Source organism: Falco punctatus (genome assembly GCF_963210335.1).
Source record: "Falco punctatus genome assembly, chromosome: 8".
Lineage (NCBI taxonomy): Eukaryota > Metazoa > Chordata > Aves > Falconiformes > Falconidae > Falco > Falco punctatus.
Genome location: NC_137588.1, coordinates 64,457,498 through 64,475,913, shown reverse-complemented (window position 1 = coordinate 64,475,913; position 18,416 = coordinate 64,457,498). Strand labels below are relative to the sequence as shown.

General features: G+C 39.0%; 1 protein-coding gene across 1 annotated transcript in view; it reads right to left on the bottom strand.

The window, feature by feature from the left end:
- Positions 1–1,015: 1,015 nt before the first annotated feature.
- LARS1 (leucyl-tRNA synthetase 1) overlaps positions 1,016–18,416 on the bottom strand; it is a 33,366-nt gene continuing 15,965 nt past the window's right edge. Inside the window, exons 19-32 of the mRNA XM_080400627.1 lie at positions 17,853–17,991; positions 15,518–15,730; positions 14,058–14,115; positions 13,086–13,149; positions 12,293–12,476; positions 11,968–12,058; positions 10,981–11,121; positions 10,285–10,425; positions 10,079–10,189; positions 9,119–9,229; positions 6,898–7,002; positions 4,969–5,064; positions 3,936–4,068; positions 1,016–1,417 (exon numbers count right to left, since the gene is read on the bottom strand). Of these exons, the coding sequence (XP_080256753.1) occupies positions 1,212–1,417; positions 3,936–4,068; positions 4,969–5,064; positions 6,898–7,002; positions 9,119–9,229; positions 10,079–10,189; positions 10,285–10,425; positions 10,981–11,121; positions 11,968–12,058; positions 12,293–12,476; positions 13,086–13,149; positions 14,058–14,115; positions 15,518–15,730; positions 17,853–17,991 (1,793 nt within the window). The 3' untranslated portion in view covers positions 1,016–1,211. The remainder of the gene's footprint in view (positions 1,418–3,935; positions 4,069–4,968; positions 5,065–6,897; positions 7,003–9,118; positions 9,230–10,078; positions 10,190–10,284; positions 10,426–10,980; positions 11,122–11,967; positions 12,059–12,292; positions 12,477–13,085; positions 13,150–14,057; positions 14,116–15,517; positions 15,731–17,852; positions 17,992–18,416) is intronic.

Here is an 18,416-nt window from a genome sequence, read left to right as displayed (position 1 = left end):
TTCTCCCCCCAAGACCCTGCAGCAGCCCGAATATTTAGGTCAGCCTTTTCACTTGCCGAACCCCAGTGCCCAGGGGCTGCCTTAAGACTATGGAATCACCCTTTTTCTCTTGACAAGCAAACCTTTTTAGAGAACCACATGAGTATTTGCTTAGCGGGACCAGGGAGAAGCAACAGCAAAGGAAAACTCATATTGCGTCTGTGTAACCACAAACAAAACCTGCCTTTACAAAGGAATAATAAAGGGAGGGGCAGAAAACAGCACACTCAGCAGTGCTGGCACTCTCAGTATGGCAGTCTTGGGCTCTTGCACTGCTCTTTCCTCCCACACTGCAACATATTATTAGAGGAAGTTCAAGTGTTAAACTACATGGAGCGTAAAGAATTGTGAAACTGCCAAAGTGCAATGGTGCAGAACGAAGTGTGCTGTTTGTCACCAGCCACCTCCATGCATTTGCAGACAGAAGTCCTGAAGCTGTATGTGATGATTCATAAATCAAAAGGAAAAAAGCAGCCTGTGATAGCCCTGAAATTACCAAAAAAATATCAGTTTAAAAAAAATCTATGAAAAGAACACTTAACCTTTCTCCTTAAAACAGATCTACAAATAGTTTTACGAAAGAATAAGAAAAGAAAAGTCAGTCTTTAACAGTGTTTGCTACAGGCATTCCTGTTTCAAGAGCTGGGAAGCACAGAAACTTTCCTTTCTAATTCTTGCTTAAGAGTTTGTCAGCATCAAATTACTTCTGAACTGCTAGTTCGTGTAAAAATGCCCTAATGGTGTTCAGTTACCTGGGTCATTGAAAAGTAAAACACAGAAGTGTGCAAGCATCTTTTTCCCCTCTATTACAGGAGATTTACAACCAGTTTCTCTACCCAGATCCTAGCCTATTTAGGAGGGAGAGTAACTGAGCGTCATATTCTAGTTTGCGTCAGAAAACACTGGTTCAGCTGAAAAGGAAGATTTGCCAAGTTAACAGTCAGGAAAACTGTTTCTTTTCAAGACATGCCAAAGGGCCAGAGGAAAATAATTTTATTATATCCACGTTTAAAAGAGTAGGGGTGAATTTGCATGCAAAATTAAGGTGTTTTGGGTGGTTTGTTTGTTGTTGTTTTTAAATAGAACAAATTCTCATCTTTGTTCATTACAGATGCTTTCAAAACCACTCTGAGTTGTCTCACTGCCAGGTATCAAGCCAGCTACATGCCAGTTTAATGAACTAGATAAACAATTGTGTCACCAATGTCCTTTTTCAGACCATTCTCAGTAATGTGAACATGTTTCTTTTCCAGGTTGATGTGGAAGATAGCTTGCTCCAGAATAGGCGTTTTCTCTGCTGCTTCTTTGCCAAGGACTGGAACACGGCGGGGCCCAAGCACAGGATCATCAAACCTCATCAGCTTCACTTTAGAGACATCTGCAGTAAAGAGACTGGCTAATTAGGCTACGGGATCTACACACAAGCGCTAATATCAACTGAATTAATCAAAGCAATGCTTAATACTTGGCACTTCTATACCTGCTCCAAGGAAATACATTCTCTCAGGAATAACACTCATGTTAAGACCTACACCAGCTACAAAGATGTCATTCAGTGGTTATGCAGCAAGTTACCAGCAGAAATGGGAATAAAACACATAGAAATACCAACTCCCAGCACCACACTCTAAGCACTAGATTTGCCTTATCAGGCTTTGGAACAGTTATGAGTAACTGAACAGTTATAGTAGCATTTTCTGAGGAACTCATTTCAGAGACTGACAGAAAGAAGGTGAGACGTTTTAAATACAATTCCCTGTTAAAATGCACACTAGTAAAAGACTACTAAGCAGACCAAGAAAAAAGCTCTAGGAAGCCTGGGATCTTTCAGCCAAGCCTTCCTCCAGGTACAACCTTCCAGCCCTTGTGCACCAACAGAACAGTGACACCTCCTGGAAAAGGCAGAGTGACAATGTGGCTATTTAACCTCACTTGCTTTCAATCATTTCTAAATACTCACCTAGCAGAAGGCTAGCACCTATGCATACACATCTACTGTGTAAATCATGCACTTCCCCCTGCCTGTATTTTACTACGTACTTTATCATATATTCCTCTCTGTGTGCACCATCATCAGTATGTAGTTTTCTTTGTTTTACAGATAAACATTAATATAAATACAAGCTGTTGAAAGATACTGAAAGAAATAATTCCTCTCCTGTCACAAGCTTTTGGATGAGGTCCAGTTTTCCCTTTATACCCAAGCTCACAGTGCTTCAGATCTGTTTTATTTTTAATTTCCATATCCTTCAACAAAAACACAGCTGCTGCTCCTTTAAGAAAGCTGTTTTCATTCATTACACTGGCCAGAAACTTAATGCTTGTTTCAACAACATCTGACATGGAATTTTATCACACTACCCTGTGGTTTCCTAAAATATCTTTCCAAGCAGGTGGATAAGTGAGGAATACTGAAATTATCAATATGTAGGCCAGAAAAAAAACATCGCTTATTTCCAAGAAAAAAAAACAAGGAAAAGCACCCTCCCTGAAATATTGCTACCTGCAAAGACCACAAAGACTGTTGAGATACCACAAACATTTAAACTGATCATAGCAGTACTAAGAGGCAGCTTTTATTCCAACTGCAACATGGCAAGAAACAGGAAAGCGCCAAGATTTTCAGTGCCACACAATGAGACTGTGACAAAGATGAAAACCACCTCTCCTCTTCTGTCTTGTCACTGCACATCACCCCAAGAACCTAACGTGGCAGCAGAAAAGCCCTGCATAAAGCTGCTAGACAGAAAGCTATTCAGAAAGCAAACAAGCAAGAGGAGGCAAAGTCATTATTGGCAGCAGTCAGGATTTTCACCCCAAAAAAGGGACCTCGACAGAGTTGGGGTTTTCCCCACCACATGGGGGGGAAAACTCAGGAACACCAGCCACTTCAGAGCACTCAACATGCTCTATGTAGCAAAAGCAGCACCCCTAAGCTCTGCCTGGAGACCTTTGTTGGAGCCATCGCTGCACCACCACCGAAACACCAGCTTCTGTTAAGCAAGCAGTGATGACACTGTCAGACATGGCAGCAAGTTCTGCCCTCTGGCCACTCCGGCCTGGGTCTCCACTACCGGCAACCAGCCAGCACCAAGGGACTGGACAGGCAGCGTTACAATGGCTTAAATGCAAAGTCAGTCCGCAGGTGAGGATTAATACTTTCACACTGGAATACACTATTGCCCAAGGACTGAGCACTTTCAGAGAAATTCTTCCAGTACTTACTGTGTCTCTTAAGACTGCAGAGTTCAATGTTTAACAACAGCTCAAATAAAGTATTAGCACATAAAGAATACAGGAGTAGAGAGGGAAGAAATGGCTCAGAGGACAGAAAAAGAGTATTGAACTCGTTCCTACAGAGGTTGCTAGTTTGAGTTTGGCATAAACAATGGTAATTAATAGGCCATTGAGCAATTCTTCAGTAATACCACTTTTAAGTGAACAGACCATTTTCCACTATGAATTGAGACTGAAATTATTAGGAGCCAACACAGCACTGATAAATTCACCTTCGGCTAAACAGAATCTAGTAATTTATTTTTTTTCCATCCTTGAGGTCCAAAATAGAAGTGGCAGAAGCTGCCTATAAGCAGTTACAGGACTAACCCTTTTTCTTGTAAATTCAAAGCACAAGCTGAAATATCATCCATATTCACCTCTGGCTGAAGCTAGGTTTTTGTGTACCAGTGGCAGAATGGAAGATTAATGAGGAAAACGCATAGCAAAGCCTACTTATTTGCATGTTATCTCTTTTCTTGTTCACTCAGACCCAAAACTTCTTGCTCTTTCCGAAGCATCTATTACAGCAGCACAAACTTCATCAGCTGTTTCCACTTCTCATGGAAATGTTAATCTAATCAGCATGTGATAGCTGTACATCTGTGCTAGTACTCTACCTTTGATCCCTCTGTCCATCTTCATTAAGCGCCTGATCACTGTCTCTCTGCTGTCTCCTTGCCTGATTTCAATTTTTGTAGAGAAGTGGCCATTTGATGGTTGAGGGTTCACCAAAAATACAGACACACTGGGCTGTAAGAAAGTTAATACAAATGTTAAAGGAGAACCTGTACTTGTGATCCAAGCCTCGGAGGAAACGTGAAACTAAAAGAAATATACATCATCTATCACCAAATATTCTGGATGGATAAACTTCATTTAGAAACACTGACTGCCAGTGGCAGAATGCAAGCAGTCCCCCAACTCTAAAATATAAGCCAGAGTATGCACAAGTTTTTAGGATATACTTAGGGAAATCAATGCATTTTTTTACTGTTAAATGTCTTAGAGCTAGAAATTCACACGTGATACCACTATTGTAGAGTTTCACTGATCTCACACATTACTCACTAATCCTTCCAAGAACACAGCTGTAGAAAAACTTCTGAAAGGCTTTGTTTTTATGCAACTGAATGGAATTTATTAGACCATGATGGACTAATGGCTAAGCACAGAATGTTATTAAAAAACACTTTGGGATTCAAGAAACAAGTAATACAAACTTTCACATTGTTTCACTTATACTTGCCATACTTGCACAAGACCGTCTCAATTCTCTATTTTTGGCCTGTGTTCTACCTTATCTAAACAGCAGTCATTGAGGCATATGGCTGAAATGAAGAAGTATAACAGTATGTGAATGTTAGGTCACTTGTTTTTAGCAGTCTTCAGGACAAAGCATTAAATTGTGCTGACTGGACGAGCCTTAAAGCTAAGGTACAACCATAGTCACATTTAGGGCTCTATACAGAGGAAGGAAAAAAGCATAATTGCTTCAGGAAATGTTTCTTGTTTCGAAGGGGTGTGGGGTCAAAGGCAAAATAAATACAACGTTCATGTCTGATTAAAGTCTTAAATGCCATATTTGCTTTTATCTGGGTTTTTTTTTTAATCCAGCTTTCAGACTTCCAGTATCTGAATTGCTGATTTTACCTCAGTTCTGAATGTAGAAAATGGTTTTCCAGGACAGCAGTCTTCTTTTATTTTATCTTCTGCTTCAGAAGCAAACTTCACTTCAATGTGATCCAGCTGTAAAAAAGAAAAAAGGGGGATGAGGGAATAAACAGGAGTTCAGTTGTTTTAGAGGGAACAAGAGGAGTTAAGAACCAGGGCTATCAAACAACTGGTTGTACAGTAAAACGGAAAGTAAATATGCATTGGCATAAGGTAACAAAAGCACACCTGAAATCACAAAATATTGTTTGGAAGGGATCTCTGAGAGTCACCTCTTCCCTGCGTGAAGTGGACTAGTGCCCCCAGGCAGCTCTGAGGACAGAGATCCAGCCCCTCTGGGAGGCCTGCTCAAAGGCTGGTCCTCACGTCCCATCTCACAAGCTGCAGCTCCAGCAGTACCTTCAGGTTTCTGTCCCTTGTTCGACTGGCAGCCCACCACCAAGACAGAGGTTGGCTATATCATCTTTAACTCCCTAAGCTGCAGAAGGTTTCCCTGAAATCTTCCCCTCAGCCAGTCTCAGCCAGCACACCTCCTTCAGCCTCTGGCTGTATGTCACTCACTCTAAGCTCCCCCCAGCCACCACAACTGCAAGCCCCCAAAGCCTTTCTGAACTGGGGATGTGGAGTGGGGGAGGACATGACACTGACACAGCCAAATTCAGGCTCAGCAGAGCAGAGTGGAGAGGGATGACTTCCCTTGACTTGCCAAATCATGTCCTTATATTGGTAACTCCTCCTAATGTAGGTTAACATGCAGCGTGGCTCCTTTGCGGTGACAGCAGACTCGCGTGAAGTTTACATTACTCTTGACAACCCCAGGGTAACCCCAAAGTCCTTTGTAGCAGAGCTGATGGCCACCCAGCACCAACATACAGAAATACAGGGTAATTCTGCCGTGGTACAGAACTTGGCAGGTCCTGTTAAACTACAGGAGATTTGACAGCCCAGTTCTCTAGTTTCTCTAGACTCTCCCACATGAAAGAGACACTGTTTAAACAGATCAGCTGTTTAACTGCTCCCTCCCCAGTTCAGTGGGTTTTGCAGATTTACAAACATTTTAAAATAAAAGTTGTTGCTCACTCTTGACTTCACTGTAATATGGGACAAGTCCAATAAAGCCACATTTGTTTCATACTGTACAGGTTACAAAATGAAGTGTTGCGATATATATACACACACACACACTGCAAATTCTTGAAAGAAATTCCTAAAACAGTTGCTTTTGGTTGGGTTTTTTTGGTTGTTCTTGGGTTTTGGTTGTTTTTTTTTTTTTTTTTTTAAACATAACCTACCTGAGCTATCCCCTCATCAACATATTACCTATTGAACTAAATTCTGATTAGCATATGAAGCAGCATAACTGCTACTAGATTGGCATCCATTTTACTACATGCCATAGTTTTAAAAGCCCTGCCCAGAACCTGCTCCTTGAAGAGGGCAACGCGATCTGCTGCAGTTAACGTGTCGTTGTAAGAGTCCAAGGATACAAGGCTAGGGATCTGATCATTCTTGCTAATAATGCCTTGACACATCTCCTTCGCATTTCTTCAGCTGAAAAAAATGTAAGATACTGGTTGGGTCAGAGGAAAATGTCTCTTTAAAAGCATCACTGGACTTTGATGTTACAGATACAACCAGCACTGCACTAAAAGCCAGCTCTGTTCTGTGGGAAGATGTTTGTATACTACACACCTACCACTGTGTCTCGAGCCTGTATTTAACAGATTTATATAACTATAGTTGACAAATTTAAACAGCAAGATTGAAATACAGAAAGTTGATTAAAAAATATTACTTGATCAACATAGACTCAGAAGTTAATGTAAATAGGCTTAGAGCTTTAGGAAAGGCAGTCCTCCAGCTACCCCAATAAAAAACAAGTAATGAATATGCCAAGAATGTACCAACCTCCAGAGAATTTGTCAAATAGACAATATTCTCCATGAGCACTGCACGTTCATCAAATTCCAGTTCCAGATTAAGAACACGTGAACCATTCTTCTCCAGATTTTCCTGTCAGAGGAAAAAAAAAATTAAAACCCTCTAAACACTGCAAGTAAAATGATGCTTCAAAATGGCAAACTATCTACATTACTCATTAAAAGAATAGGCTTTTGAATATGAGAGCTCTCTGCTGGCACAACATGCTAACATAAGAGCAATAATTTTCTTGTAACAGGGTTTCTTCTACAGGGAGTAAGTGACACTGATGGGAGGAGTAAGAGCAATTAGAACATATTTTTAATACAGAATTGAAAAGGTGTTTGACATTCACAGTTATTTATAATCCCTACTTAATGTGCAGGTTGAGAATTCACAAAATAAGTCAGCATTTCAGTGGTATTTCACAGCAGGAAATTCAGTCTTATGACCTAGTTTAAAATAAAGGACAAGCATACAACAACTGGACATGTTCACAGCAGTCATAAAACAAGTTCTCTGCAGGGAAATAACAACTACTTTATATGTTAACATAAAAGGAACTTAATTAGTCCAGAAAGCCAACAGCAACAGTCACAAGAGACAGAGTATTAAAGGCAATATAAAAAACCACGTTAATTTTTTTTTTTAACACTAAAACAGAACTTCCTCTTCAGAATTTAATCTGTCCCTTTCTTGCTTTCATATGCTGAGCCAGCTGTCTCCTTTAAAGATCTGCTTTGTCAGACTCAGCATGGTTGGGGTTTCCTCGCTTCCTTGTCAGTTTAATGTGAAAGATTCCCTACATTAACACTGAATTGCTTCCCTTTGTAAATCACGAAGTTTCTTCTACATTTAAGCCTTCCTTTCACGAATAGGAAGCGCAAGCAGAAATGCTCCTCATACACTAGAATTGCTGAATAACTGGTTTCAGAGAAAAACATACTGATCCAGGGAGTTTCAGCTCAGATGTTTCTGTCTTTATGTGAAATTGCTTGCTGCTCTTTACAAGTGAAAGGATTGATTATCGAGTAAGCCTCAGCATGCCAACCCATTCCCTGTGTGCACCAGCATCACTGCTATTGCCAGACTAAGGACATCAAAAAACAGGGATGTTTCAGAGCTAACACTTGTAGGACTGAAAGCTTGTCTGACCTTTTACAACTGCATCAGTTGATCTAACACATCACTACATCTCGTTACAAACTTTAACAGGAAGCTTCATAGCCAATTTGTGCTCTGCTCCTCTGAAGGCTTCTGAGCTACCATGAAAAGGAAGAACTAGAATAACCCTAGAGAGAAGGCAAAAGAGCACCTCCATTTATAAAATATGACAGAGCCTATAAACAGAAGACAAATTTTAAAAATCAAGCTAAAGCTTAAGGAGAAAAAGTAGTATTTTTACACTTAAGATTTTTTTCCATTACTAATCCCTCTCAACTTCCACAGACTACGAGTAGAAGTCAAAAAGGTTTTAAATTCTGCTCTGCCCACCTTATTTTTTTATTTAAAATTTTGCTTATATTATACTTCTTGGACCTTCCCAATTGCTGCATTGAATTTTTATGTGCAACACCAAGCACAAAAGTTTCTTCCAAAAAAAAAAATAGGCTTGCATGACTCTGGGAAAATAATAACGAAATATCACGGTATTAGTGATAAAACCATATGAATGATACACAAAATTCGTAATTCCATTCAGGGCTCAGAACAGTCCTTTTTTTCCTCCCTTAACAGTAGTGCAATTAATTATCTCTAGCATTGCTCTTAACTTTCAAATGCTAAGCATTCTTACATTTCCAGACGAACACCTTATGCTCATATCAGCATGAAAAGCTGGAAAAGGCAAATATTATTCATTTCAAATGCAGAGCAATCCACATGTATTTGAAGTGCAGATTATATAACCTGCAAAATACACAAACTACTGAGCCTCAACTAGACCATCAGTTCGCCTGGGCTCATTCATGTAGACACATTTTTATTATACCCTTCTTCCAGAGATGTCAAAGAAGTTTATAAACAAAAACATGAAGAAACCAAATAAGCAAGGGCCAAGATACAGACTGAAGTCAAATGTTACTAGGAGATCCAGGAATGCAATAAAAACACCACCACCCACGCATCAAGTTACAGATTGTTGCCTTTGTCTAACATACTTCATTCACAGAAGCTTTTTCTACACAAGAACCAATCCTCTGACACCTACCTTAATCATGGCAACAAAAGGCATAACCTTCTTTGTATATTTCTTCAGCTCTGGCAAAGCATTAAGCTCACTGGCAATTACTTTATTATCTGGCAGTTGACCTCCACCAACCTAAAGATGAACATCCATTAAAAAGTATAGGTATCATTAAAAAACCTTGCCCTTTAATATCATATACCCTTTGTGCTTTCCCATAAATACCAGGCAAGGTTTGCCATCATCATTGATTCCACATAAAATTATTTTCTCATCCCTTTGAAATGTCAGGCCAAACGGCAGATTTTAACATGGATTCAGGAAGAAGCCTACGGAATGCCAAAACTTTAATACCCCAAAACCAAACACATATTCTTCATGTGAAATTTATCTCAATACCACAATTTGGAATAGTCACACCTCTCTCATCTGTCAGCTACTATAATGTTTGCTCAAGCTGAGAAGGCTGAAGAATCAAGAAAAAGGCCAAAAGCCACTCTCATCAGTTTCTTCATGTCAGAGCAGATTTTTCTGCTTTTGGAAAAGCTTATTTCTTCTACTTATGACCGATGTATTCCATTTCAGTGTATTTCTTGTAACTTCACTGGATCGTATACACCTATTCAAGGACCAAAACAATGCTTCTAAGCCCCCTTGCATAGCAGGGCAGCGTTAATCTGTCAGTCAACAACGCTTCCTCAGAAATATACTTGGGAAAAAAGAGTATTTTAAAAATTAATGACTTAAATGAAAAAAAAATAACAGAACACATGCCATTTTTTACTCAGATTGTAAAAAACAATGAAATCATACTGTCAAATCAATGACATTCCTTAGGACGTTCTTATTAAGCACCAAAATCTATTGCACAGTTGTGAAAGCATAAATATTAAAAGTATCTTGCCTATAAGCTTTTTACAGATAGAAAAGAAAGAGCCCACAAAAAAGCAGATAAGCAGCACAAAAACACAGAAGGATGACCACCTGATAGTGCTTGTGCAGAACTGATAAGGTGATGTGTTGCCAAGGCGGGTAGCTCTTTGCCACATAGATGGTACAGTGAGAAGGCTTCTGGGAAGGTTCTTTAGTACCTTTCTAAAGAAACAAAAAAAAAAAATTAGGAAGGGATCCTGAGGCAATACAGAATTATCAAGTATGCACACTTAAAAAGATGACCTAGCACACTTCACCTTTCCTTTCACAGGTGCCATGTAGTTCTTGAGATGGAGTCGGAGGTCATGAGCTGCTTCCATAAGGTACTGAGAAGAGCGAATTAATACCTCATCTACAGGACCTGCTATCGGCCATGAGGCTCTCATGATGGAATCGGGCTTTGAAGAAAGGAAGATATGACATGCATCAAGATGAAAACACACTAGTACCTGGTGGGTTTTCAACCTGTTATAGCTTGAGTGGAAACTGGAGTTTAGACAGTTTGAATCTCATTGAGCACCCATCTATAACTAGGCTGTAAAGGAGTAAGTGTACAGCCAACAAGCATTTATCTGCAAGTGTGTTAAGGACTATACAATTACACATGCCATATAGCTACATAATCTCATCTACAAGCACAAGGCACTTGAAAAAAAAAACAACCCTAAGTTTCATGCACAAGCATAGGAATATGGCACCATTTGGTTTATTTTAGGTCACTTCTCGGTCAGTAGACAACCAAAACACTTGTATTAAAGTCACATGTATCATCACAACAGACCAACTCTGTACGTTCACTGTCCTACGCATAACAAGCTATTATGACTCTTCATATTATAAGACATGCGTCTTCTACTTCCATATGTAAGACATCTGTAAGCCTGATACGAGCCTTACTAAAAATCAGTAGAAGTTCAGATCCAAATCAAATGACAGAACTGAATCATTAGTACCTTTCCCAGCAGTGACCAGATGTGCTCACATAAGTGCGGACAGATAGGAGCCAACAGCAGAGTCTGAACTTCAATAAACCGAAACACCAACTCTCTGTGCATTCCTTCTATCGCCAGCTCACGGTATTTATCTTTTGCTGCCTGAAACACAGCCAATGCAACCATCATTAACACGCTCCAACTGCCATGGAGAAACACTTAGAAGAACACACACACAATTTTTGTTCTAATACACCTTTAGAATGTAAGCAGCTTGGAACTCAATAAATAGATTATTTCAAGAACTGTATTTTCCTGAAGTACCCAAGTGTGAATCTGTCAGTCATTTGACCATTTTGCATTAATACGGTACTTTCTAAAAGCATTTATTGGCACAGACATAAAAGACAAAAATAACCACAACTGTTTATCAGGTGCTATCATCCCAAATAGCTTGCATGAAGATACTAATAATTATTAATAAAAAGGCAGTGAATATGATCTATCATTATAACTCAGCCCACTTAATCATATTCCTGAATATCATAAAAGAGCCACATAAAGGAGTCTCTATAATTCATTAAGTGAAGTAGCATGGTTCAGCAGACACTCCAGAGACATGGTTTATGGAATACACCAAAAAGTACTCCGCTTTAAAACAATTTTGTTGATATATTATCTGGATTTCTGATTAAGAATTCTTTATTACAAAGGAGCTAAAGAAAGGAAACAATTTTTAATAATGTCCTTTTTTTAAGCAGCTTTTTGGTCGTATTAGATAGCAGGACTATTTGCAGCATCACAGTTGTCTTCCTCTGGACATTTGTAAAATGACTCAAGACTATCTTTTCATTTTAGATTTATTCCATTAAAGTACTCATTTCTTGGCACAATTCTGATGCCAATTCAGCTGTGTAACTAACCATCACAGACATCAGGATCAAAAGAAATCCACAAAGTAACAAACACTAAGTGTTAGTTTCTTACACCTGAAAAAAGACCTCCCACCTGAAATTCAAAGAAGCAAGTTTTCAGAGCTTCTTTAAACATCATCCGCTCATAATTTTGGTCTGTCTTCATTATGCCTGCATTCATTTCACTAGGGAGGATGGGGAAACGAAAACATCAGTATTGCATAGTCTGCCCCACATAATGGCAACACTGTAAAAACAACACTATCAATGTCAACAGTGCAGCACAATCCCGTAACCTATTCTGTAATGTGTTTTGTTTTGTAAAATTCATTAATTTGTAGGGAAAAAGATAACTTCAGAGATGCTCTTTGCAAGGAAAAAAAATGGACCAAACTGTATTATTAGCCTTTGTACAGTACCTGGCAAAGACTCTGTCATTGAAGGTGTTGGCAGGACCACTTCTCAGACTGTCTCTGTTGGCAATCATCTCCTTTACCCACTCCACCCATGTGTAAAGACGAAGAATGCCAGCATCTGCCATAGCTTCCACAAAGTTGGCATCTTCAACAGTGTCTCCAGCATCAGCCAAGGCTAAACGCATGCCTGAAAGAAACTGGATCAGCTGACATGGCTGGCATGCAATTAGCTGGTAGATATAGATACAGAAGGCATGGGACTCAGAATGAAGTGTTAATTGTAATTCATTATGAACTAATAAAATGCAAAGTGAATTTACAAACTGCCTGGCCAACTAGAGAGAGATGTCTCAAAGAGTACACTTTATCCAGGAGAGGTACGCTGCCCTCCTTAGTAAGGAAAACAGACAGACACCAAGAACCAGGAGACTAGCACAGTCACTGTCCAAAAAACAAGGTCATGCAAGAGGGAACACAAATGTGCATGTATACACACCATATGCATCAACAGTACATGTCTTATGGTTTGATCTCTTAAATTAACGTGGAAGAATGAGACAGGCACCCTCTAGAAAGTCTCAACACCAGTACCAGTTCCAGGTTGAAATATGTGTTGTGCTAACATGCTTCCTAGTTTTCTAACTAGAGTTTAGCTTTTCAAACAAGAACAGGTGGTAAGCAGTAGATTTATTGCAATTCCATACTCCAATAAACCCATGGCTCCTCTGAGAGTAAAACACTAATTTTAGTCATTCTGGCACAACTGAAAACCAGATGTAGGTCAGAACATACTTACCATCTGCAGAAAACTTGTCAACAGCTTGAGTTAGGGTAAGAAAGTTGCCTGTAGATTTAGACATCTGAAAAAAAAAAAAAAAAAAAAACAGAAAGAGTCTTTGTTTTCTCACACATCCATTTTGTTGTTCAGTAATTAAGACAGATGCAACAAGAGTTTGGGCAAACCATTGAGAAAGTATTTGCTCATGAATCACAGCAAAAGCAATTTAGTAAATCTGAACTAGATGTCACAGCAAAAGCAGGCTAAATTTTGCAAGCACTTATTCAACTCCTGAATGTCGAACTTGTCTTGAGATTTGCACCAGTTGTTACTACTAAGGTCCATAAAAGCCACACCTGCAGGGAAGTGGCAGCTGCCTTCTGCATCATTTGGGTTCAACCCCAGACCTTGTCAGGCTTTGAAAAACAGGGCAACAGGTACCAAAATTTAATTCCAGGAATCACCTAATTTAAATACTACTTAAAAATTGGCATTTTCAGCTCATCCTGCATTGATTTTTCAAGACAGACTCTGGTGGGGGTTTTTTGATTCACATTAGACAGTCTCCAAGACCCAATTTCTATGTTCAGGCACTTCTAATTAAATTCAATTTCAGAACTCACACACATTAGCAAGTTATTGCCACAAACTTATCTCTCATTGCACCTACCCCAATGCTTGACAAAGCTAAAATTTAGTAAAACAAAAAATAAAATCATTCTATATTACCCTAAAACTTGATAGAAATGTACTGATACCTTTACTAAACTGGTGAAGCTATACAAGAACTAACTTAAGAAAAGCATTACATAAAATTGGATGAAAGGCAGATCTTTGCTTCTGATGAATGAAAAACTGGAGGGCACCAATGAAGACACTAGAATTTTCACTATTTCCTCCTCTTAAATTCTGAGAATTTTTCCAGTCTGGCTGGCAAGTGCCTATTTTGACAACCACCAAAGCCATCTCATACATGAAACTTCACTGTACCTTTTCAGAATTGAGAAGAAGATGTCCATTTGCTCTCACAGCTACTGGCCATTTCTCTCTGTTTCAAGACAAGATATAAAGCCTTTGGTAAAGCAAATACAATTTCTCTTTTAAAAAAAGAACAAAGATTTTACGTTCCAGTTTGGGATAAACACCTTAAGTGGAATCTTCAAAAAATACCTAGGGGGTGTCTTAAAATTAAGGAGTGTCTTTGAAGATGAAAAGAACTACAATGCAAGGACTAAGGATTATCATTGCTGAAATGCAAAGCAGGGAGCACTGCACCTACAATTATACTTCATTTATCCCACCTCCCTCTATTCAGCTACATTTAATTTAAAGGCCAGTGACTGGCATTGCCCAACAGAACTTGATCGAGCTAGGTCCCACATATCTCTAATGGAGGAAGCAGACACCAAATTGCCCACGGTCATCTTTACTACGCATCAGAAAACAGCTTTTCCTATATACAGTTTTATACAATGCTTAAACAGAGGTTGAAGGGAATGCAAACACAGCTTCTTCATGCACAGAACTACATCTTTCTAAAAGCACCACGTGATCAGCAAAGACTCTCAACCTGTACTGCAGTCCATGGCAATATATAAGTGTGGTTCTAATGATCCTTGAGAAGTAATTAAGACAACTTAATAGTAACAGTGTAATTTAAAATCTCAGCGCAGGAATACAATTCCACACTGAAAAAATCCATAGGAGGAGATATTTACAGAAGACATTTGACTCTTACAAAACAGGCCAATGAAAGCTGAAGTTAAAATTTGTTCTCTACTTTTGCACATTTGCTTTTTCAGGTGGCTACTTAACTGATCATTTCATGCTTGCATAGACAGCCAAAACAAATGCAAAATAGCATCAGGCACCACAATTCCAACAGTGGCTGCAATTGGATTTAGCTCTAGATGCTGCTGCTCAGTATTGTCTCCACTCCCAAAGGATGAAAAAACCTGAAGATACACCAACGCTGTCTCAGTATGTTTTCACACGTATCCTCTAAAGAAACACCAAGCCAAGGTACTGTTTAGTTAGGACATATTAATCTTTAGGTTTGCTCTAGAGCTAATTGAAACTGCCAAGTCAATTACGCTGCGTGCTAGAATTTCAGTATTTAGAACACACAGGATTTCAGCAAGTCAACTAAAGTCATATTACACAGATTTCAGTTTTTCTTTAAATAATGTTTTAAAATTTGTACTTAAGAATCTTGCATCCTAAGATCTTCAAAGGATTCCTGAAAATAACTGGGGAAATAATAGTAGAAAGCATTCAATTTCAGTAACTTCTACTATAAACAACTGGAACAAAGCTGCAACATGAAAGAATGCATTTTCAACCTAATTCTGAATGTTGCACACTCCAAAAAAGACATTAGCAAATGAACCAGAACTGCAAACTCCAGCTTTATCTCTTACACAACTATTTTGCATTATCTCCAAACTTACCTTTGATCTGACCACATAGCCACATGATTGTAGAGGTAGTATGACAGATGATTTGGAACAAGATCTTTGCCAGAAACTCTGAGATCCACGGGATACCAAAATTCAAACTCCTCCTTTAGCTTATCCAACTTTTCTTTTGGAATCTCTGTTTTAGGAAATGGAGCTGCCTTGAAGAAGATGTAATCCCAAACCTCTTTGCTCATTTGACATGCCCTGCACAGAATTAATCCCATACTGAGATGTCAGTAAAAGTTCGCTTACACTCCACAGAATTTTGTAGAAGACAGCTTAAAACTGTCGATTCATTCTCACAACACAACAGAGCAAACACGGACAAAGAGTGCACAGGTACTTTGTCTAAGATCAGACGAGGGAGTCCAACATCAGTCACAAAATCAGAACCCAGAATTCCAGAATTGGTCAGGCCATGCCCTGCTTAAATTGCCCTTTGGTATTTCCTAATAAAGTATGAAGTCTTGCATAAAGTAATTAATAATGAAAGCATTATCTTGAATGTTCTGGGAACCTGATAATTTCTTTTCCAAATGCTGCCCCCACCCCACCACCAGCACCACTTGTGACCTTAACTGAATACTGAAAACCTGTTACTAGCACGTATGTTTCTCTGCCCTTCCTTGCACTGGGTCACACAGCCATTCCTTCTGGCTTCCAGAAAAGTGAAAGAGCAGGAGTACAAGAGAGTTACTCTACAATTCAAAGTCACCTCCTACATGGAAAAATCCATGATCTTTTTCCACTTTGAATAGAATTAATCCATTCAAAATTAACATTTACTGTAAGACTTATTTTACCAATTACCAAAGATAGGATCCACAATTTTCAGTGAAAATACTGATGAGATGCAACTCAGACCCACAATTCTGCAGCCACTAGCCTGCATTAAAAAAATATCCTTCTTGTTTCTACAGAGATTTTTATTCCTGGCCCTTCAGAATTTCTCTGGAGTCCACCAGATACTACCTGCACACATTTCAAATTAAATAATTTCAAATCAAAGTTTACTATTTGTTAACATCTACTAAAGTGCTTTGTTGGACTGTTAAATTATGCAGAGAGGAAGAGCATTATGGATCCAAAGCACTTCCAGCACATATTAAACAACTAGTTCAGATGACAGTCAATACCACCAGTCTAGAAAAAAGTCTTACATGCACCAGTTGGCTACTTTAGTTCTGGTAGTTACTGTTCTATGCTCTAAATGGTGTGCTGTGACTTAGCTTCTATGTTTGGTGCCAAAGATTGTTGTAACTGAATGATGACTGACATGATGTGCCATAAATCCCCTTTCACTTTACCTCACAGAGTAAGCCTCAGTAAAAAGTGTTTGCTAACACTGTAAGAAAGATGTTATCTGCTCACATAAGAGTATGCTCCAATTGTATATAGATCTCATGTAATTAAGTATAATTCAATGCTCAGGTTGCTCACTTCAAAGTTTGTTTCCAGATATGACTAGTACATAGGTAGCCTCTATAATTAAGAGAGATTTGAGCTAAAATGAAAGCCTTGCCAAGTCTTTCAGAACTATTTCTGTTTCTAAGAACTGTTACTTTGAAAATGTTTCTCAGATTAATTATAGTATCAAATAAGGTAAGTTCCAGTTCCAACATGTAAACTACTCCAGAAAATAGCTCATAAAACATGCAGAAATAGAACATAAGATTCAAGGCAAGATTAAAGTGATTTTTTTCCAATTCCAGATGAGTTGTACTATCTCATCTCTCTCACTGAAAGTTCACCACCTCTCCCACCCAAAAGGGCACAGAGCAGTCTTAGGTATTTTGGTACAAATGTCTTCTTCTCCCTCTTACTTTAAGGGCTTCTACATAGGAGTTGTGCATAAAAGATCATTTTAAGTTTCTAAGACAGTTACCAACTTTTAATAGTGTCACAAAAACTAAGTGCTAATGTTGCTTGCTTTGAGCACTGAAGCATGCAACTTTTTATAGTTGCAAAGCAGTCTCAATTAGCAGAGACACTTCAGGAGCCACTGAAACCAATCACTCAAAAACACCTGGCAAGGACCATTTCAAAGCAAGTCAAACAACTACTAAAAAAGGTGATTTACTCTGCATATAGTTTGCTTTCAGGGACATTCCTCCTCTCTCTCCAGCCACCATACTCCTTTCTCTTTCTTTATTCCCTTTCTGTAGATTTGCTGTAACTTCGCTAACAGCAGGTTAAGTTTTAATAACAATGCTTTTTAAACACAAAAGCAAAGAAATCAGCCCCCTTGGCAAGTCTGTGTCAAGAGCAATTCAGGAGATAAGCATACCAAATTAAACAAGAAAATTTAACAGCTCGCTCTCCTCACCCGATGCCTAGAGGAGATTCTCCTTGGCCCCTCAGGTTGCCCCCCTGTAACAGATGAGCCACTGTGTAATAGGCCATGTAGATGGTTGAGTCGGAGAGAGATTCTATCAGCCACTGCTCATCCCAAGGCAACCGGGTACCTAAAAGAGACGCAAGCCAGGTATCGGTCCAATCGTAACACCCCTACTAACACGCATGACACTCGAGCATACCTAAGCAGTTTATGACTTTCAGTGGAACACAGATGCACACACACGCGTGCGCAAGTACTCATGTTTATGCTTTTAAAAGTCCTTTTGTTAAAAATTCAACTCAGACATTTGAAAATTTTATTAAAGAGAAAATACTTGCTATTTCTGTAGTCAGCTTCTAAACAAACATATCGAACAAATTTCAGCTCATGATCATTTGCTGTGTATTCTAATGCAGTTATAACAGCTGTCCCATGTCACAAGCTACACAAGAGGAAGGCTAGCCAGAATGTAAGAACAACACCTGAGAAATGGTGTTAGTTTCTTCCTCTGAAGTCCCTTCCAAATCAATGGCCCAGGCAAAAAGCTACAGA